The sequence below is a fragment of the Podarcis muralis genome, chromosome 1 (genome assembly GCF_964188315.1).
Source record: "Podarcis muralis chromosome 1, rPodMur119.hap1.1, whole genome shotgun sequence".
Classification (NCBI taxonomy): Eukaryota; Metazoa; Chordata; class Lepidosauria; order Squamata; family Lacertidae; genus Podarcis; species Podarcis muralis.
In genome coordinates this window covers 44355514-44378739 of record NC_135655.1, presented here as the reverse complement: position 1 = coordinate 44378739, position 23226 = coordinate 44355514, and the positions used below count along the sequence as shown (strand labels likewise).

The window sequence follows — 23226 nt, the reverse complement described above, 5'->3', positions numbered from 1 at the left end:
GCCTTGCAGAACATCTTCTGGAGAAGAAAAGGCCATTGACTAAACCCTGCACAAATCCAGAGTGGAGTCCCTAAGGTGGCAAACTGCCCAGTCTTGGGCCCCAGGAGAGGTCATCCAGTGCTGCTAATGCAGCAAAAACAACATGGGAAGCAACAGTTACAAGTTATAAGCTCAACCTGGTAGGCATACGGTAGATTTTGATAATGGGAGAGATCATTGTGCCTCACTGGTCAGCTACCCCAGTCAATAAGGTGCTGACCTGCCACTGTCTTCCTGCTTCAGTGGGATCTGGGAGCTCAAAGAAGCACTTGACAAGTGGACCGGTCTACTGCACTAGGCAGCAAAGAAAAGAAAAGAGATTGACTTTACTGCTGATAGCACACTCTTCCATTGTCTCTTGAGACAGACGGGTGCCAGCAACCACCTACTGCCATGTAGAGAGCAGTAGGACTCTCCCTTTATATTCCTACATCTACACTAGATAAGTGGTGTGAGATTATTTTCTTTGGAATCCACCCAAAGGAATCCAGCCAGACCAGAACATCGATGGTTAAAACGCAAACTTGTTCTTAATTAAGAAACTTCCAGAACAAGGAGCCATTATATAGTGAGTTGCTCTGGTGTTCCGACATAACATACTTGACTGCCCTACTTGTGAGAAATTGCAGTCAAACGTAACTATGAATATGTGCTTGAATATGTGAATGAAGGGGTTAAGACCAGAGAGGTCTATTCCTAGACTCAGTTAGGTCACACCCCCTTACCTTCATGAGGGAGGAAGTGAAGCTACTTCTCTTCCTCTCACACTCTCTCCACACCATGTAACTGACCAGGACAGATATGCCTGAACTTGCTCCAATGTTTGAACTGCAAGTTTGAAACTATGCTCTGCAGTTTACACCCAAGAGTATTCTACCTGTGTTCTCCTTGCTGATGCATAGAACAATGCATGAACCAGACCTTTGGATTTAGTAAATAAAGCATTTTAAACTGTACAGTTTGTGATCTGTTCATTGCAAGAGGGGTAGAGAGCCCTGTAAGAAATTAATCATGATATGAAAAGGGTCTAATAGCCAGTATTCCATGCTAAACTGCTGCTTAATTTTGAGTGTGCTTTTAACTCTGCTTGGGGCTCTGTCCCACTGGAGAGTGTGCAAAGCCCCACGCTTTGAATCTAGGCACCCAGATGATTCTTTTGTTAATTACCCACACGTGGGTAAGATCTATTTTCCCTCCACACTTCTCATATTCATAGCAGCTATCTTAACTCTCACAGATGCTTTCATTATTCCTCTTGTCTCATATCCCCTCAGCCTCTCTGTCTCCCACAGCCCCACTCTCCCCACTATGGCTGTCGTTTCCCAACCAACACTTAGTCATTCCTTCTAACTGTATCCAATATTCCACCCCACTCACCCACTGCCAATTGCACTTCTGCTAGCTCTTCTGTCACACATACATGCAGGTTGTCTAATGTGAAGTGCTGGTATGAGAAGGGAAAATACAGGTGTATACAAGGATAATTCCCTGGATACAGAAGAGGAGATGTGGCTGCCTGGAAGGCTTTCTTAGTGATAATGCCACAGTTCTGAAATACCCTCATCACTGAAGGCGGAACCAACTTTGACTATTTTTCAGGATCAACTGAAGACTCTCCCCTTCTGTTAGATCTTCTGAAAGGATCATTATTTGCCTGAGAGTTAATTGGTTGGGAATGGTTGCATTTTGAAGTAAATTATATTGTCCCTTTTATTGTTTATTCAGTAAATTGTCGTGACCTAGTCTGAGCTTACATGTGATGAGGGGTGGAATATTAATTTTATAAACAAATAATAAACAGGCAACTCAACCATGGAAAATGGTGGACTGGTCCATTGCAGAATCAAGGAATAATAGAATATAGAGTTGGAAGGGACTCTGAGGGTTGTCTAGTTCAACCTTTCGCAATGTAGGAATCCTGTCCACAGCTGTCCTTCGGTGGCCTCAAACCACCAAACTTCCGGTTAACAAGCCATACACACTGACCCATTATCACACACAAAAGCCCTAACTATAACAATGTTATCAACACATGTCAATCATTTTTTTCTTTTTGAGCTAAAAAGGATCTGAGACTTTGACATGCATATAGGCATTTTAGTATTTAGGGTAAATTTAAGGTAAAGGACCCCTGGATGGTTAAGTCCAGTCAAAGGCAACTATGGGGTTGCGGTGCTCATCTCACTTTCAGGCCGAGGGAGCTGGTTTTTGTTCACAGACAGCTTTCCAGGTCATGTGGCCAGCATGATTTTACCGCTTCTGGTACAACGGAACACTGTGACAGAAACCAGAGCACACAGAAATGCTGTTTACCTTCCTGCCACAGCGGTATCTCTTTGCACTGGGGTGCTTTCAAACTGCTAGGTTGGAAGGAGCTGGGACAGAGAAACGGGAGCTCACCCCGTTGTGGGGATTCGAACAGCCGACCTTCTGATTGGCAAGCCCAAGAAGCTCAGTGGTTTAGACCACAGCGCCATTTAAGTACAGTGGTACCTCGGGTTAAGAACTTAATTAGTTCTGGAGGTCCGTTCTTAACCTGAAACTGTTCTTAACCTGAGGTACCACTTCAGCTAATGGGTCCTCCCGCTGCTGCTGCACCGCCGCCACATGATTTCTGTTCTCATCCTGAAGCAAAGTTCTTAATCCGAGGTATTATTTCTGGGTTAGCGGAGTCTGTAACCTGAAGCATCTGTAACCTGAGGTAACACTGTATTTATACCAGCAGCAACCACTCACCCACAAGGGTCCCTTGATCTTTCCCAGGTTCCCAGTATTCTTTGGATTAATGACTATTTAAATTAGTATGATACTGCCCTAAATGTATGGTGTCAATAGGAACACAGGAGAATTCTCCTTATCTAGCAGGAAATATTTCTAAAAAACAATAGCATTCAATTTGAATTCATTGTAATGGATTGCTATGATAACCTAATCCAGGTTAGGCAGGAGACTGTGCTGCTCCTTTTGACAGTGTTGCAGGTCTAATTTGCCTTTTTGAAAAATCTTTTTTAAAAGAACAGTTAATTGCCATGACATACATTGCAAATAGCAACTAATTAATGTGTTTGAAATCTTGTTTCATGTCACTAACCTCTCCCTCCGCTAAATTGCCTCTATGTGGGTGCAGGATATCCCTTTATACCAATGACTCATTGGAATTCATGAACTTAGAATTATGAGGCACCTAAGATGATAGGAAGGAAAGTATAACAGTCATACAGTGGTACCTCGGGTTACATACGCTTCAGGTTACATATGCTTCAGGTTACAGACTCCGCTAACCCAGAAATAGTACCTCGGGTTAAGAACTTTGCTTCAGGATGAGAACAGAAATTGTGCTCTGGCGGCATGGCAGCAGCAGGAGGCCCCATTAGCTAAAGTGGTGCTTCAGGTTAAGAACAGTTTCAGGTTAAGAACGGACCTCCGGAACGAATTAAGTACTTAACCCGAGGTACCACTGTACTATAATTCTTAGTGGGACAAGTATGCTAGTCATTTAAGAACCAAAGGGCTATCTAACTCATCATCCTTTCCCCATAGCATCCAACCAGATGCCTCTGGGTTGCTCACAAGCAAAATGTGAAGACAATAACCCTCTACCACTCTTATTCCCCACAACAGATATTCAGGGGCATGCTGCTTAACCCTGAAAGCAGCATACAAAAGAACACCTTCTCCCAAGCCCAAAAGAGGTGTGACCACTGGGAGCTGTCTGGCTGACGTTGCCCCACAACAAGGTCTTTTCAGTGGTGGTTCTCCAGCTGTGGGATGCCATCCCCAGTGAAGTGTGCCTGTTTGCACCATTATTAACTTTCAGTATGAATTTGTAGAACATTCCTCTTTAACCAGGCCTTGAGTGCCTGAAGAATGCTGTTTCTGTCAACCTCGAGATCATTGTTCAGAAGAATGTATTTAACTGTAACTGACTTGTGACAGTGAATTCCATAGTTTGGATGGATAGAGTGATTTTATTTCTGTCTTATGCAAAGCATAGGGATAGTACAGATACCTACAATCCAAAAATTAGTAGCAGATATAGATTCCTGCTAGGACAAACACCAGAGAAGCAAATTTTTGGAGCGGCTACTGCAAAGGTGGTTGCCACCTTGCTTGTAATGTCTTTATTATGGTCTGCCAACAGATCACAAGCCATATCTGTTAGGGTCCAGTCGGGCCAGGGGTGCAGGCGAAGGAGGGGGGCAAAAATCAGCTAAAAATATGTCCATAAATATCTATTATTGCCTCATAAGAAATGGTTTTAAATAGAGGGTGAATTAAATGGGTGGAAGGGGGGGAGATGGAGGAGAGGCTAGGGAGCGCAATCTGGACAGTACTGCCAGGGATGCAAGATCATCTACCTATGGTTCTGGGTCCAGTCAGCTCTTGTTCTCAAAAGGTCTCTGGAAAAATGCACTCTGAGATCTCTATACAAGGGACACTGCAAAAGCTAATGTATGACATCTTTCACCTCCTCGATAACACAAATGCTCACTGTGCATTAGGAATCCCCTTTATACTTTCCTTCCAAAAAGGCTGAAGGCATTGTTTGGAAACACAGGGCAGTGAAAACTTTTCTAAGGCAACGAAAGCTAGGTCTAGAAAATACTGTTGAAAATACTGATCTCTCCTCATTAAAACTTAAACCAAGGAGAAAACACTTGACTGGCAGGAATATTTTCATGAGAATCTACCTAAAAAACTCTGTTTCTGATGAAAAAGTGTATCAGGGAAGTCTGGGCATCTTCAAAATAATATTGTGACAATTTCGATGAGTAAAGGGCCCATCCACCTTTGTCACGTTGTTCTATGAAACTTTGTTTTTGCCTAATTATTTTCCTCAAAATTCACCAGTCTTTTCCCATGAAGTATGGTCACATTCCTCTATTCTATGTATTTTTTTCTGGATTTGTTGTAAGAATAAGAATGTGACTGTTTACTTGTCATTTTGTTCTGTAGTACATTTAATTTTCCCATTGATTTTGTGCATGCCAAGACTTCCTGCTTTATGCATGTGACATACTAACATCTGGGTAATCTTGGGCTAATCCATCAGGTTTGTTTAGATATGAGATAGTTTAGATATGAGGTACCTCCCTACAGTGTAGGATGCTGGCCAAGATGCAAATCCCGTCTCATTATATTGTTGTATGGTTTGCATGGTATGCTTGTTAACACTTGCATTTGAAGTTACTCCATCAACTCTGCAGAGTGATTCAGATATATTTGCAACATTAACATTGCAAACTCTGATAAAGTTATTACACATAAGGCAGGCGGGAATGACTCCTAATCATCATAATCAGTTAATGTAAAATGTAGCACTAACGACAGGTGATCATCACCTGCCATGAAATTTTTGTAGTAAAACAGAAGTGGCTTTACATACTTTTTCATTTAATGAACCATGTAATAGGACAAACCCACTGTTTACTCAATAAAAATGTCTTTCGTTTAAGCTAACATAACTTTGATTTACACCCTCCCGTTCTGATGAAGTAATGTTCAGCTGGAGAAGCTTGTGTCAGTGTGGTAATACTGTGGTACCGTGGTTCTCAAACATAATCTGTTCCAGAAGTCCGTTCCAAAATCAAAACGTTCCAAAACCAAGGTGCTTTCCCATAGAAAGTAATGCAGAATGGATTAATCTGTTCCAGACTTTTAAAGACAACCCCTAAAACAGCAATTTAACATGAATTTTAACTATCTAATGAGACCATTGATCCATAAAATGAAAGCAATAAACAATGTACTGCAGTCACACAATCAATCAATCAGTAGCTGAACTAGGTTCCACACAGTCACAAAAACAAAAAGAGCCGCAAAAACAAAAACGCAAAATAAATAGCAAAAACTGACAGACCTCAGTGTAACACTCAAATTGGAAGTGTGTCACTCAAAACGGGGCACGTTCAGCTTCCGAAAAAAGTTTGCAAACCGGAACACTTCCCGGTTTGCAGTGTTTGGGTTCCAAGTTGTTTGAGTACCAAGGCGTTTGAGAACCAAGGTACCACTGTACTGTGGTTTTCAAACTTGTTCATGTCATGGAACTGTTTCTATATATATATTGAACACCTGCTTTCTACTACAGAATCTCTGCACATTCCAGAAGATTCTGGGAGAGAATTGTGGTGTTTGCTTGGTTCACAGCAGGGCAGGAATAGTGAACCTGTGGCCCTCCAGATCCTGCTGGACAACAACAACCTTCATCATCCCTGACTGTTGCTGATGAGAGATGGCAGCCAACAACATCTGGAGGGCGACAGGTCCTCCAGCCCTGATGCAGGGGATTCTCACTGAAGCCCAGTATAATCTGAGATTGTGCCCTAAAACACACCCAGCCCTTCTCTATGGTTGCCATTTCAGTATTCTTAGGAGATCAATAGTGCTAGAAGTGTCACCTCCATTGCTAATTTTTCAAATGAAGAAAGCCCTGGGAAGTTTCCAAGGACAAGTCAGATGTTGCCAATACTGAATTCAGTACCCAACAGCCTGGTTTGGTGTAAGGCAGCGTTCTGCATCCCTGGCAACCCTAGGTGATGCTGGCAAGCCCTGGCTGAAATTACTCAAGTTTCATGCAATTAAAGTGAACTACTGAATACATAATCCTAGCTAGAGGACATGCAAATCCATGAGCTACTTTCAGCTGTTCCGTGGCATGAATGTAAAAATGCAACTAAAAATCATGCTGCATCTACCACAGCACATTGCAATTAAAAATCAGTGAGACATGCCAAAACCCCCAGCAATTTTCAAGAGGTCCATGGAAGAGAAAAATATGGGAGCGACTGTCATAAATCATCATAATATAAAACAGAATAGACGAAATGATATAACAAACGTGGTGAGAAATAAAGGAAAATTAAACATAAATCAATAAAACCAACTTAATTAAAACCTGGCAGTCGAGCCAACAAATGGCATAATTACTTAGTTTGAATCAGAGGTCGGCAACCTAAGTCCCATGGGACAGAAGCAGTCCATGAGGGTCGCTTAACTGACCCATGAGCCACCCCCGAACCGAGCCACCCACTTGGCAAGTCCCCGCTGCTGTGCTAAACCAGCATGGCGTGGCTTGGGGACTCTCTTTCGTGGCTCCGGAAATTATATCTGCACATGTCCGCAGCGCCAGAAATAATTTATGCGCATGCCCAGACGACTGAAATCGCTTCAGCGCAGGCGCAATTTTTGGCATCTGGGGATGCGCAGAAGCGATTTCTGGCACTGCGGACACGTGCAGACGCGATTTCCAGCGTCGCACTGCACTGGCTCGGCCCACGGAGGATCTCTACGGGAGTGATCCAACCCATGCCCAGTAAGCCTTGCCAACCCCTGGTTTGAATGAAGTAATTGTGTCCCTAGATTTAAAATGGCATTGTATTAGTTTTCAGATTTAGTTTCTGTAAGCAACAATTAACCATGATAAAATGTAGAAACATAAAATCAAAATAACTGAAACTTATAATCCAAGTTTTGCAAAAGTGTTACACAGTTTAGCTCATGCCCTGGCTAGTGCTGTTAAGAAAGTAGCAACTCTTTTCAGTAACTTCTGGATAGCCTTGTTAAAGCAAAATAAGCCTAACTTTTGGCACATTGGTTAATTGGAACAATTTTCAACTGAACCAGCAAGATATTTTAAGCGTACCTATTATCTCTGTGTTGGCATTGTTGATACAACGATGCTTTAGACCAGGCATATTTGGACTGTGTACACATTCCCATCTATTCTGCATCCAGCATGCTTCCACCATTGCCTTGTGAAGCCATGTATGCATTATATTAGCCACAATCCACATCTATCCTGTAGTCTCCCAAGAAAAACTGCATGTTGATGTGTCTCTGTCCACCTGCCCAAACAGATTAGATTTGTAGCCAAGACATATGAAGACATCCATGCCCCCCTCTCCACCCACAGGCGTGGGCAGTGGGCAACTTGGAAATGCATCAAGTAAGTACAGATTATTACAATGACATGCAAATGCTATCTGAGATGCAGGGAGTGGGTGCTGGATGACCTCCCTGCAGTTTAAGTTGGTAATGTGTACACAACTTCAGTTTTGACTAACTTAAGTTTACTGATTTCAGTGGGTCTTTTCTGAGCAAGACTGACTCAAGTAGAAATCTATGTCTGCTCATTGATTTTTGTCTGTGCTTTAAATATTTTTGATTCACAACAGGGGTGCCAATTTCAATAAAATATGGGGGGGCAGGTAAGCCGCACCCACATAATTGATCACAAGACACAGTGCACAAACATCATTTGAATGGCAATGGCCATCAATGGGGGGCCCTCAAATATTTTATAGGGGACTGAAGGGACCTCGGCCCCTAGGAGTTGGTTCCGATGATTCACAATCTGTCTGTCAGTCTTCTAATTATCATATAATTGGATAACTTCATCACCTCATTTAGATTACTATTGTAAGGTGTCTTGAGTCTGTGCATGTTGTGGGGTAAAAGTTTTAAATTAAACCACAAAAATTTATCTCACAGGAAAACAACACCTGATGCTTTCGTCATCTAGCACAAATCGGGGGAAAGGAGGTGAGATGGCGATGGAGAAACATCTCTAGGCAGAGCCTCCTTCGTAATTAGTGTTCTTTTCTCCTTCTTTTCATCTGAATTGGGTCACTAGAATTAGGGAAAACTGCTTTGAAATCGCTCAGAAAACAGCTGCTACCTGAGGGAGTATTCCAGCCTTGAGAGAAGTTGCTCAAGTTAAATTCTTTATCTAGCACAAATCAAGAGTTCTCAAGTAACTACTGCTTGACTGTAAACAGAAATGGGAGGGAGGGAGATTAAGAAAGTACCTTTCACAACTCCATTCCTCTAGACAATGAGCCTCTTCCTTTTGTAGCTATCTTATGAACTTCCTCTTCTACCTGAGTAGGAGAAAATGGGCTGGCATCTACATTCCTAAAGGGCGGGCCTTGAGTTTAGTTTTTAGATGCCTCCTCAATTACTGTTGCCAGCACAACAGGCTGTAAGGATGTTTCAGGAGCACCTTCCAGCTCAACTGCCTTTCCCAGCTAAACATGCCTTCAATGTGCCAACCAAAACAGCATGCTGTTCCAGTTCGTGTCAGGTAGGCATTCTATAATAGAAAAAAGTATATGGGTCTACCCCCTACCCAACTCTGGATATTTTATTGAGGGTGGTTGACTTTCTGTTATTTGAGCCACCCAAGAGCTGATTTTATGGTTTTGTTCTCAATATTTTCCTTTTCATTGCTCTGTTATAATTGTTCTCTCTGTTTTATATACCTGTATTTTTCCGTGTATAAGACAATGTTTTTTGCAAAAAAAAAAAAAAGTCAAAAATTGGAGGTCGTCTTATATGGGGATGGTGAATGCACAGGGGTTTAGGCTTGGGCTCTGGGGCGGGTGGCCCAGGTGGCCTGATCTCAGGTTCAGGTTGGGGTTCACTCTCTGGCATGGGCATGGGTGGAGTTGCTCAACAACTCAAGTTGTGTCCCCATGGTGTCCACCCCCTGCGCCAGAGGGTCATGCTCTACTGCTTAGCACTTCCACCAACCATTCCACCACTGATGTTTAAATATATGGTACTAAATATACTGGTGCTTTGAATATTTAAGAAAATATCAACATTTTTCAATTTTATGCTTAAAATATTGATATTTTTTTTAAAAAAATTGGGTTAAAAAAAGGGGGTCGTCTTATACAGGAGGGCATCTTATACACGGAAAAATATAGTACATTACAAAACACTACATTGCAGGAATAGCCTGGTTCCCAAGGGATCAAGAAGTAGGGTTGCTGTTGTTTTGCCTGCTAACCAGAACATCAAAGAGACAGGTTGTTGTCTCCACCTAACTATGTTGCACTGTGTATCTTGAGGAAGATAGTCAGTTAGTAGAGATGGAATACAAATAGGATGTAACAGAGGTTCTCTGAACAAGACTGTCTGGAAAAGCAGGTTACAAATACAGTGGTACCTCCAGTTACAAACGAGATCCATTTCAGAGGCCCAGCTATATCCCGAAATCTTCGTAACCGGAGGTGCTTCTTCTTCGCTTGTGCGAGGCACACAGAGCGCTTCTGCGCGAGCGCGAGTGGCAAACCCACTTCTAGGTTTGCCACATTCGCAACCCCAAAGTTACGTAACCCAAGGGTCCACTGTAGAGTCATTACTGAATGCTTGGAAACACCAAGATTCCTTAGACTTGCCAATTGGGGCTTTGAGAACTGGGAGGAAAGTAACCCCGTGAGGCCCTGGCTTGGCTTTCATGCCAGAGAAGCAGGAGGGGAACATAAGGCTTCAGTAGAATGTAACATTTCTCTACAGATGCACCAGTTCTTTCATTCTCTGTTTCATTCATTTCTCCCATAGTTTAAATAGAGAGAGTGTATAGGTACCACAGTGGTGGGAATCCAGATGGAAAGTTTTAAATGCAAAGGTTTGTTCAAAAACAACAACCCAAGCATTCATGCTTTGATGACTTAGACTGTAAGCCTATACAGTGGTGCCTCGCAAGACGAAATTAATTCGTTCTGCGAGTTTTTTCGTCTTGCGAATTTTTCATCTTGCGAAGCAATGCACCCTGGGTATTAACGGTTTTAAGAAAAAGGAAACAAACTTGCAAGATGTTTTCGTCTTGCGAAGCAAGCCCATAGGGAAATTCGTCTTGCGAAGCAACTAAAAAAACCAAAAACCCTTTCGTCTTGCGAGGCATTCGTCTTGCGAGGTACCACTGTACACACTTACCTGAGACGTGGGTGGTGCTGTGGTCTAAACCACTGACCCTCTTGAACTGCTGATCATAAGGTCGGCAGTTTGAATCCGCATGATGGGGTGAGCTCCTGTCACTTTGTTCCAGCTCCTGCCAACCTAACAGTTTGAAAGCATACCAGCACAAGTAGGTACCGCTGTGATGGGGACGTAAACAGTGTTTCCGTGCACTCTGGCTTCCATCACAGTGTTCTGTTGTGCCAGAAGCGGTTTAGTCTTGCTGGCCACATGACCCAGAAAGCTGTCTGCGGACAAACACCGGCTCCCTCGGCCTGAAAGCGGAGATGAGTGCCACACCCCATAGTCAAATTTGACTGGAATTAACCCTCCAGGGGTCCTTTACCTTTTACGCACTTACCTGCAAGCAAGCTTCTTGGATTTACTTCTGAGTAGACAAGTGACTGCACTTTAAAACTGAAAAGATGGCATTATGCCAAAGGGAAGGGTGTAATTTACATTCTTTTGACCTTTTCCTGCAACTCAGCATTCCCAGTCAAGAATATGTGCCCCAAATCATCCACTGATTAGTTTTTGTTTTTTTTTAATGTTGGCTCTCACTACTTGCTAAACCAGGTATTTAATAACCAACACCTCTACTTCAGAATTTCAACATTTATTCCTGTTTGAAGTGCATGCTATTGCAACATGATAAAGTTGTTGGTTTACATACACAGTTTATCTTTTTGAACGTTGTCTCCTTTCTGTCCCTTTGCCTCCCTCACAGGACTTCAGTATAAATGCATATCCAGTGGAAAGCCTGGGAAATGAACCCATGAACCTGTGCAATGAAGTGCACTGTAATTCTCAATACAAGGTATGGTGGGTATTTAGAATTGGGGCAAGGGTGCTCTGGAATGAAAGAATCAAAGAAGGGTAAAGGGTGAAAGCTACTTACCAAGTATCTGAACAGATGAACAATAAGGAGTTTTGGATGTGGGACCTTTGAATTGGTTTCCTTATTTATATAGTGTCTGCAGATTTTAATCTGTTGCAATTGTCCCATAACTTTAGAATCTGCTGTTCTGAAGTTTATGTGTTGAAACTTCTATTATATTTCAATTTGTGTCATTAGGATTCTTACCATAGTATGATCTGGGCCGTATCCTGTAAGCTCACTTTGGGCACATGTTTGATGTGTACACACGATAAGTTAGTTAAAGTGGGGGCAGCTTAAAGGGAGATAAGGGGCTGTATTTCCCCACTGATTTATTTACTCATTCATTCATTAAAACATTTATATTTCATCCTTCTCATGTAAAAAAATCACTCTTCGTATTTTTCAAGATGAAACATTAATAAAACTATATATATATATACACACATACACATACCTACAGTGACCAGCAGTTAAAAAAACTGTAGAAACATTGTCCGCCACATAAAATAAAACTCTTCTGGAATAAAAAGGTATTCAGTAGCTGGTGAAAAAAAAACAGTGAGGGAAGGGCAACCTGTATTTCAGATGTTGCAGTCACTAAGAAGGCCCTGTCTCTTGTCCTATCTAGCTGGGCTTCCCCCACGCCAGGAGGTTCCCAGAGAATCCCTCTCCTGCTGATCCTAGAGGTCAGGATAGCACGGGAGGACAAGATCCTTAAGGCACCCCAGACCAAAAGATTTAGTGCTTGAAAGGCAATGGCCAACATTTTTACTTGCGCCAGGGAGAAAATTGGAAACCAGTACAGTTGTTCCAAGATTGGTGCAATGTGATCCTATGGTGCAATGTGACCCACCAGGAATTTTGCAGCTGCTTTTGGGACCAATGGACACTTCTGCAACTTCTTCAGAGACAGCCCCATATAGAGTGTTCAATTCAGTAACCCAGCATAGATATAACTAAGACATATGTTGTCATGCCCAGGTCTCATTGCCACTGGAAAGTCTGCAGCTAGAGCTGCCAAGACTGGCGTACCGTTATAGGCTCAGATCCAGCAGATGGTCCAGACTCTGAGGTGTTATCTTTTTCAACTCAGTCTCTAGCCCTTTGACAATGAAAGCTATCAAGCAAACTTTGTAGGCAACCATTCGAAGCAATTGCTTTCTGAAATATGTTACTGCGCCTAGTAAATAAAGTCAGAGCTATGACCGGAATGCTATAGAGAAATTTAGTGTCACACAATTATGAAGAAAACCTCCAAATGGCTTCAGAACAACCCAGGAAATTCCTTCTTCAGACAATGGAGAAGAAAATGTGAAGCTCACCCCCCTTTCTTTTTGAGGGGAGGGAGTCTTTGGTGTGTGTCTCAGGGTGCTTCCAGACTGTCACTATTTGTGTGTGTGTGTGTGTGGGGGGGAGATTCAAACACATACTGGCAAATTCAGGTTGCACGATTATTGTTGATTGGGAAGTCCTTCACAACAAGCCCACTTCCCCAAACGATAAGGCTTCTGCAATAAGGAAAGTGTTGGGGAAAGGCAGTGGAAAGTGTGGAATCACGCTTGCTTTGATGCAACAAATCTTGCATTGCAAACAAATCAGGATGAAAGTTCATTAAATAGTCAACATCAACAATTTCCCCTGCAAATGGGGATGAATGCTCAATAAACAGGTTGTGTGGTAGCAAACTCACGCCAGCTTTTCTCTGCATTCAGATAATGCAGGAGGACTTTCTGGTTCATTTTGAAGTTTCTTCAAAACTTTCTTTTGCCTACCCTAGTTGAGATGTGGTTGTTGCCAGTAGAAAACAAATGAGAAACCCAGGTTTTTAGTGTTCAGGTGACTGGGTAGTAAGGTGTTCACTCAAAAGAAAAAGGATGCAACAATGAAAGGATTTCATGCTCTAACTGTTAAATAAATTCTGAACATTAGTATGAAAACATAAAACCTGCAAGTACAAATCAATCAATTGGAGGGTTGGTTTTTTTAATGGTTAAGAAAGTGTGGGTTATGCCAGCCTTGTGAAGTAGCCCAGTAATACTAATACTGCTGTGGGGGACTGAGAGGAAGTATTTATTTAATACACTGCTTGATTGTAAACAGCAGCAGCACCCTCAAAGTGGCTTACAAAAAGATAAAACAAGAAAATCAAGAAAAATGCACAGTGATACTTTAGAAAATACAAAAGTCAAAATATTAAACAAATTAAAAGTAGTATATGACTCCCTTGTAGCAGTGGCGTAGCGTGGGGGGTGCAGGGGGGGCCGGCCGCACCGGGCGCAACATCTGGGGTTAGGGCAAATCCATAGGTTAGGGGGCGCAAATCCACGGGTTAGGGGGCACAAATTACTTGCCTTGCCCCGGGTGCTGACAACCCACGCTACGCCACTGCCTTGTAGCCCATTGTGGTTATCCCTGGAATTGTTCAGGAGAATTGGGAGAGGCTGTGTGGTCCCTGGGCTGCTGCCTGGATGCAGTAGGAGGGTGGAAGATAAGCTGAGCTCGAATCCTGCCAAGATAGTGGCAATGTAGGTAAGTGTTTCAGATAAATTGGGGAAGGAAGGAAGGAAGGAAGGAAGGAAGGAAGGAAGGAAGGAAGGAAGGAAGGAAGGAAGGAAGGAATCATAGAATCATAGAATCATAGAGTTGGAAGAGACCACAAGGGCCATCGAGTCCAACCCCCTGCCAAGCAGGAAACACCATCAGAGCACTCCTGACATATGGTTGTCAAGCCTCTGCTTAAAGACCTCCAAAGAAGGAGACTCCACCACACTCCTTGGCAGCAAATTCCACTGTCGAACAGCTCTTACTGTCAGGAAGTTCTTCCTAATGTTTAGGTGGAATCTTCTTTCTTGTAGTTTGGATCCATTGCTCCGTGTCCGCTTCTCTGGAGCAGCAGAAAACAACCTTTCTCCCTCCTCTATATGACATCCTTTTATATATTTGAACATGGCTATCATATCACCCCTTAACCTCCTCTTCTCCAGGCTAAACATGCCCAAGGAAGGAAGGAAGGAAGGAAGGAAGGAAGGAAGGAAGGAAGGAAGGAGATTTGTCTGGCATGTCTTTGTTTTTGAGAAATCCATAATGAATATTAGTAATCACAGCATCCTTTTCTAGGTGCTCACAGAACGACAGTTGAATAATCTCTTCTAGGACCTTTCCTGGTATCAAACTCACCGGTCAGTAGTTACCAGGGTTTTCCTCCCCCTCCCACCTTGAAGATGGGGACAGCATTTGCTCACTTCCAGTCTGCAGGAACCCCACTTGATCTCCAAGAATTCTCAGAGATTATAGACAGAGTCTCTGAGATGACATCCACAAACTCCTTTAGTACCCTTGAGTGCAGTTCATCAGGCCCTGGAGATTTGAATTCATTTAAAGTAGCTAGGTGATCCTTTATCATCTCTTTTCCTATCTTGGGCTGCAGTTCCATTCTTGCATTATTAATTCTGATACCACCAGTTTGGGCGCTGCTTTTTGGGGGGTAAAGACAGAGACAAAGTAGATGTTGGGTGTTCCACCTTCTCTCTGTCACCCAATAGCATTTCTCCATCTTTTCCATGCAGATGACCTACTCCTTGCTTATTCTTCCTTTTGCTTCAAACATAGCCAAATAAACATTTTAAAATTACCGGTATTTTTAACATCTCTTGCAAGCCTGAGTTCATTCTGAGCTTTGGCCTGCCTGACCTTCTCCCTGCAATTGTTGGCTACTTATGTATACTCTTCCTTTCTTATTTCTCCTTTCTTCAATTTCTTACACTTCCCCTTCTTACAACTCAGCTCATCTGTAAGCTCCTTATGCATCCACACTGGTTTCTTTCAGTGCTTCCTACATTTTTTTCTTGCTGGAATTGTCTGCCTTTGTGTCTTCAGTATTTCACCTTTAAGAAACTCCCACCCTTCTTGGACTCCCTTCTCTTTGACTATTTCTAACCATGGGATCTCACCCAGTAGTTCCTTAACCTTTTAGAAATCAACTTTCTTAAAGTCCAGAGTGCAAGTCCAACTGCACTCAGTTTTCCCTTGCCTTTGTATAATTAAACACTAGAGGTCATGATCACTTCCTCCTAAGGTTCCCAGTACTTTCACTTTGTCAGTCAGTTCCTCCCTGTTAGTGAGGACCAAGTCCAAGAGAGATGACCCCCTTGTTGTTTCTCCCATCTTCTGGGAAGCGCAATTGTCAGTGAGGCAATTGAAGAATTTGTTGGCCCTTACATTCTTGGCAGAGTTTGCATTCCAACAGATATACCACGGTGGTTCAAGTCACACAACTCTCCTTTTTTAATGTTTGGTAATCTGCTGTTGCAAGGCATCATCCAAGTCTTCAGTTTGGCTTGGAGGTCTATAGCAGTAAGGTGGCTCTTGTTTCTATCTTCTCCATTTTTTACTCTTATACACTCAATCTGCCTTCCATACTCCAAGTCATTGATCTATTCGCAAGTGTACATATCATTTGCATACAATGGTACTCTTCCTCTCTTCCTGTTTGGTCTATTCCATTGGAACAGGTTATACCCCTCAGTTTCTACATTCCAGTCATGAGTCTCATCCCATGAGGTTTCAGTAATACCTATTAGGCCATATTGGCAACCTTGATTAAGAGCTCAAATTCTTCTTGCTTGTTTCTCATACTCTGCATTAGTATAGAGACAACTGAAACCATGAGACTTTCATCCACACACTGATACCTCTGTTCCCCTCAGAGTGACAGGAATCATTCTGTACATTATACTTTCCACTGGCACCTCAGTGTGTTCTGGAGTTTGCAACTACTGTTATTGCTACTCTGGCCAAGAAATGTCCAAAGTTAGGGCATGGAATCAGTTTTGCAGCTCCATTTGTGCCCACTCCCCAACTTTGATCTGTGGAACTGGCACTGCTACAGGTGCCACATAATGCGATTCAGCATTTATAAGAAATCATTTTTTAGTTTAGCAGCAACCATACTTTGGAACTCCCTGTCTTTAAAAAAACACCACAAAAAACCTATGACAACAATTACACATTCAGCAATTACAAATTAAAGAAACAATAAAAACAATAATAAGATCAGAATTAGAGATGGGAAGGCCTGGGGGGGGGACCAGAAAGATGAGGGGGGACACCAATTTTATTCCTCTTTCCCCCTGTTTTTCCCATTGCCCCTCTCTCCCCCCATTTCCCCTGTTTCCCCTTGTTTTTCCCTGTTTTCCCCCCAAAGCTGTTTTCCCCCCCAGAAAAATTGAAAAAAACAGTTTGATATGGTTTGAATATTCCAACCCCCCCCCCCCCTCATTTCTTCCAGAAAAAAACGGCTTTGGGAAGAAAATGGAAAAAACCTTGTCCCCCCACTCCAATTTTTCCGTTCCCCCCCCAGGCCTTTCCATCTCTAATCAGAATTACAACCATTTGTAGTACACTAATTCATTAAATACTGACACTCAATATATGCCAGATTTATTTTGGTTTCCCAGACAACTCACTGCCTAGTGATATCAGGCAGGCACCCTCTCTGTATGTTTTTTGATACCTGCTTAAAACATTTTTATTTATGCAAATCTACCCAGACAAATATATTTTGTTGTGTTTTAATTTCTTTTACTGTTAAGTTGAATGATGTTCAAATGTTTTTAATTGTTTCAAACTGTTTTATTTATAATGTTCTTGTAAACTGCTTACTGTAGAGGTTTTACTATAATCAAGTGGTAGATACATCTTGTTAAGCAGGGACGCGGACTTATAAAAAATATTGGGGGGGCCCGGGAAAGCTCATGAATAATAAATAAGCTCATGAATATGCAAATAAAGTGGCGCCGCCTCCTCGTGAGCGAATAGGGGAGAGCGTGCTGCGCCTATTAATCAGCTCCAAAGGAAATTGGGTGGAGCTTTTGCTCGGGAGGGAGGGCAGGAGGCATGCAGCCCGCCCCTCCCTGTGCATTTTGGGCTGGGGGAGGGGCGGCGATGGCGCTCTGCTGGAGGGGCGCCGGAGATTATTGGGGGGGCAGAGCCCCCCCAAACGAATTTTTGAGGGGGCTCGGGCCCCCTCAAGCCCCATGGAGTCGGCACCTATGTTGTTAAGTAAAATAAATAAGTATAATTATTCCAGGGATTTATTTTTTTCGGACTTCTCCCCATTAGCTAATGTGCTGCTATTCTCTCTTTTTAAAAATCATTTTTATTGAGTTTTTTCTCTCATAACAATATCTGCAATCATTACATTCAAGTTTCACTTTCCCCCTTTCCCTACTGACTTCCCTCAACTTCCATCCTTGGTTTATTACCTCTCATATTACAATCTGCTGTTTGTATATACTTCCATATTGTCATACTACAGTGGTACCTCGGGTTAAGAACTTACCGTAATTCGTTCTGGAGGTCTGTTCTTAACCTGAAACTGTTCTTAACCTGAAGCACCACTTTAGCTAATGGTGCCTCCTGCTGCTGCTCTGCCGTTGCTGCACGATTTCTGTTCTCATCCTGAAGCAAAGTTCTTAACCCGAGGTAATATTTCTAACCTGAGGTAATATTTCCAGCAGAGTCTGTAACCTGAAGCGTATGTAACCTGAAGCGTATGTAACCTGAGGTACCATTGTATTATGTTCTTTGTTCTTTACAAATAAAATTGCAAATGTTTATTTAAATCCTGCCAGTGACTCTATTGTGCTGCTATTCTCTACATTAGTGACAGATTTGTACCCGTTGATGAAAAATTAGGTCCAACCTGAGAACCACGAGAGTCCAAAAGACACAGAAATTGACTTGAATTGGAAACACCTTGTTCCATGTGCCTGATGAGCCATAGATGGAAGAGATTAGATACGGGCAAAGTCTTGTCTTTCAACTGCAATTCCTCTTATGTAGAAGATTAGTGGCCCAGCTCATAGAGATGTAATGAAGACAAACCAGATAGGGACCATAAATCCCATTTGAAGTGCTATATAAGTGATAAATAACAATTATGTCAGCAGCAACCTGCCCATCAACTTCACTCAGAACCCCACCCACAGGAAGAACAGTTAGGAGAAGCACTTGGGAATGCTTAGTTCTGATGACGAGGATTATGATCAAACACCTTTCCTACAGGAAATGATGAATGCTATTTTATATCTAGGATGGCTAGATATCTGCAGCATTTAAAAAAAAAACACAGACACATTAAGGGTCTAGGAGGCACCTTCTTTTGAAGAATCAGTGCTGGGTGTTATTTAAAAGTGAAACAAAACAAAACAAAAAAATGGTGGGGTATTAAAATGAATTTAATACCGAAAAGATACTTCCATAGTGTTGAATTCTTTCTTTCTTTCTTTCTTTCTTTCTTTCTTTCTTTCTTTCTTTCTTTCTTTCTTCTTCTTCCTATTCTTCTTCTTCTTCTTCTTCTTCTTCTTCTTCTTCTTCTTCTTCTTCTTCTTCTTCTTCTGTATTTGCTTTAGGGTCAAATGGTGTTTGTTCAGTTATAATGGAAGAAAGTGGTCCAAACAGAATTTGCTATTTGGAAATCAGCGAATAACCTGGAAGTAATGGTGGTTAATTCCATCTTTCAGAGCTTTCATTATTATTTGCTATTGAAAACTGGTGCCACTTGGTGATCTGAACACGCCAAGGACATGGAGAATGTGCGCTTCATTCTTTAGGCTAGACCAGGGGTTGTCAACCTGGTCCCTACTGCCCAGTAGTGGGCAATTTAGGTGGACACAAGCTGAATCCTCCTTCCATCTAGTGCTGGTGGGCGGTAAGGAAATTTTGCCATCAAGAAAGATGCATTAGTAGGCGGTAGGTATAAAAAGGTTGACTTCCCCTGGCCTAGACAATTACTTATATGTTGTTTTGCAGAATTATTAACCATTGGTTAGCTTGCTGCTCTGCTAGGTACTTGATTATCCAAACACAATTTAATATTCATCCTTTGCTTTGTTTTGCTGTTTTCCAGCAGAAAGAATTTCCTTGCAACTTGCTTACTGTAAGAGTCATACGAATGAGAAACCTTCGCCAAGCTGATGTCTGTGAGTATTCTTCCGTTCCTGTTTCATTTTCCTTTTAGAGTTCACTCACTCTTGATAGTTTGCACATCTAGCTTCATAGCAGGATTTCATAGCTGACAAAATAAATTGCATAGGAAACTGTATTTATATCAGTGCCCAAGTATGGCTTGCTCATAAACTCTTAAGTTGGGTAAGATAACTATTTGCACTGTTTGTGGGTGGAAAGGAGAACAGAAGAATAAACTGGTTTGCCTGGTTTGCCTTGCAAAAGATCTGGTGAAAATATGGAACGGGGGAAAGCAGAGTGGGAGGGATTGTTTTGGCTTAGGCTGCAACCTCTACACATTTACCTAGGAGTAAATCCCATTGAATTTAATGGGGCTTATTTCTGAGTTGGCATGCATAGGATTGCACCATTAATCACAAACAGGTAGATCCCACATAGTGATGCTAAAGGCATTTGAGTAGTCCCGAAGTTTATCTGAAATGTCCACCAAATTGGTCTCTTTAATCTAAGGAGGTTCCTGAGTAAAGGAGAAAGAGCCCTCAGATATTCTCACAATCACTTTTCCTCAGAGAACTTATATCAGGTCATGTCCTGGCCAGGATTATCTACTCTGACTGGCAATAGCTCTCTAATCTAAGGATGGGGAAGAAATTCAATGCCATTCACATTTAAAGCTGAATTTATCAAACAGCCTTCAAAATTCACACTTATCTGAATCTTGTGCCATTAGTGAAAATGGCAGACAAACAACATTATATTAGTAGAAATTGCTTGCCAAAATGCTTACATTAGTTGAAACTGTGTACAAAAACATGTTTATTAGGAGAAATTCACACTAAAATGCTAAATAATTTTCCTGAGCATCTTTTTAAAAACTGCAAATTGCAGCAGAAATGGGAAGATCAGGTTTTAGGATTGGGAGAATGAGAAACTGAAATAACAGGTATTGGCAGATCCTTCCATCCTTACCAGTGTCTTAAGCAAAGGCCTTTTCCATCACCTGCAACCTAATCTTTCTTCTAACTGAAGATGCTACAAATTGAACCTGAGGAATTGTGCAGGCAAAGCACATGCTCTGCCATTAGGCTATGTCCTCTATCTCAAGAGAGGGGCTCTCCATGAATAAATCAATCTCTAGCCACCTATATGACAGGCATGAATACTGGCCACTGTACTATTGTGGACCTGAAGCCTGCCCTGCTTTATGGAGTAGTGAACTGTCACATAACCCACAGATCTAAGGGATATCTGAGATGTCAATCTCAAATAACCTAAAGTGGTAATTATGGGCTTTGTTTCCTCCTGCCCTTATGGAGAAGTCACCAGAAGCCTGCATCCAGGAGGTAGTGCACCACACGATGTTCAGCCCAATCATATGGAGGTATTCAATCCAGTTCTGCATGTCCCTGGGAGCCATTGACACCAAAAGGAAGACTCTATGCATGGAGTACCAGTTTATAAATGTGACATCACTTGCCATGCCCATGTAGAATAATTTAGTTGAATGCTGCCCCATAGAAAGTGGAGTTGGAAGGGACCCTGAAAATCATCTAACCCAACTCCCTGCTTTGCAGAAATCTTCTGCATGGTGAATGACCATCCAACTCTGCTTAAAAACCTCCAAGGAAGGAGAGTCCACCACCTCCTGTGGGAGTCTGTTCCACTGTCAAACAGCTCTTACTGACAGAAAGTTATTCCTGATGTTTAGTCAGAATCTCCTTTCTTGCAACTTGAAGCCATTAGTTCAAGTCCTACCCTCCAGAGCAGGAGAAAACAAGCTTGTTCCCTCTTGCATGTGACAGCCCTTGAGATATTTGAAGATATCTATCATATCTCCTCTCAGTCTCCTCTTTTCCAGGCAAAACATACCCAGCTCCTTCAAGTGCTCCTTCTAAGGCTTGATTTCTAGACCCTTGATCATTTTGGTTGCCGTCCTCTGCCCATGTTCCAGCTTGTCAACATCCTTCTTTAATTGTGGTACCCAGAACTGGATACAGTACTCCAGGTGTGGTCTGACCAAAGCAGACTAGAACAGTGCTATTCCTTTTATTGGGCCATTCTGTTGATGCAGCCTAGGATAACATTGGGGGTTTTTTGTCTTTGTTTTGTTGCTGCTGCTGCATCACACTGTTGACTCATGGTAAGCTTGTGCTATACTAAGACCCCTACATCTTTTTCACATGTGTTACTGGAGAGTCAGGTATTTTATATCTGTGCAGCTGGTTCTTCCTGCCTAAATCTAGAACCATACATTTGTTCCTTTTGAAATTCATTTTGTTAGTTTGGGGCCAGTTCTCCAATCTTCTGGTTCCGTCTTCTGCAACATTAGCTACCCCTCCCAGTTTGATGTCCTCTCAATTCCTTTGTCCATGTTGTTTATAAAGATGTTAAACAATGGCAGGCCCAGGACTGAACCCTGTGGCACTCCACTTGTCACATTTTTCCAAGGATGAGGAAGAACCATTAGTGAGTACTCAGTTTTGAGTTGAATGTGCTTAAGGACACACAAATGAGAACCCTGGCTTATCAGGGAGAATTTCCAAGAAAATTCAGTCAAATATATTGAAAAACCCTCTTCAGACTTTTGAGCTAATTGTGCAAAGATCCAAAAGAGCAGTTAGTGTGTCACAATACATCGGAGGTGGACCTTGCATGTGAATTCTGTCCCCACCCCCAGCATAACTCTTCATGCGTTAGGCAAACATCTGAACATTGCTACTGTCTTTATAATTTACTTTAGGTTTCTGAAATAAAATAGTAGTTCACAGGGAACAATGTGCACAGGACAGCATGATATAACCACTGAAAACAACAGCAGCTGCAAATATCAATTGTATCTGTAGGATTTATTTCTGTTCTGGACAGGGGACAAATAAGCAAACAAATATGCAGTCTGTTTTCCAATGTTTGTTTTCATTAAAATTCCCTTACATTCCTACTTACAACCCCTCTTCAGACTTTCCCATATGAAAGGCTGACATGCAACCCCCGCCCCCCGCCCGCATAAATACAGTTTAGGAACTTCTGAATAGATTTGCAACAAATGTATTTGTCAATATATTGGAAATGGTCATATGAACAGGAGTTGCAGTTGGTTTATTTGCATACCTTTTTGTTTTGGGTGTTCCCAAATTAATGGTTTATGTCTCTGTGATTTTGGTTTAAGTAGCTTGGCATTAATGTTAGGGTGGATACAACAACACTGTCATGAAGCTTCCTACATTGCTTTATATAATGTGGCCACATTATCATAATAAATGAACTGAGATGAGATGCCATGAGCCTTGTGTGGTCCTTCTGTCTCATGTCTTCTTCAGTAGTGCTGTAAGGAGAAGTCTAGAAGCGTGTTTTTTCCTGTTTCTGTTTAACCACAGTTTGTCCTTTAATTTTCAAATCAACTAACTGTGGTTGATGTATATGAATCTGAAACATCATAATGTTGTTTGAGGCAAGCCAATCTGAAACCATGGTTTACCATGACATCCAAATGTAGCCAGTGTTGCCTCTATTTGAATTACCCATCCCACAACATAAACCAGGACTGCACACTGTAAAATGTAACACTTTCTTATTGTCAAGGCCAATGGAAAAGGAAT

The 23226-nt window shown here is 42.0% G+C and overlaps 1 protein-coding gene across 1 annotated transcript in view; it reads left to right on the top strand.

Moving 5' to 3' along the window:
- Positions 1-9025: 9025 nt before the first annotated feature.
- LOC114582942 (cytosolic phospholipase A2 epsilon-like) overlaps positions 9026-23226 on the top strand; it is a 50471-nt gene continuing 36270 nt past the window's right edge. Inside the window, exons 1-3 of the mRNA XM_077927183.1 lie at positions 9026-9121; positions 11510-11599; positions 19572-19644. Of these exons, the coding sequence (XP_077783309.1) occupies positions 9026-9121; positions 11510-11599; positions 19572-19644 (259 nt within the window). The remainder of the gene's footprint in view (positions 9122-11509; positions 11600-19571; positions 19645-23226) is intronic.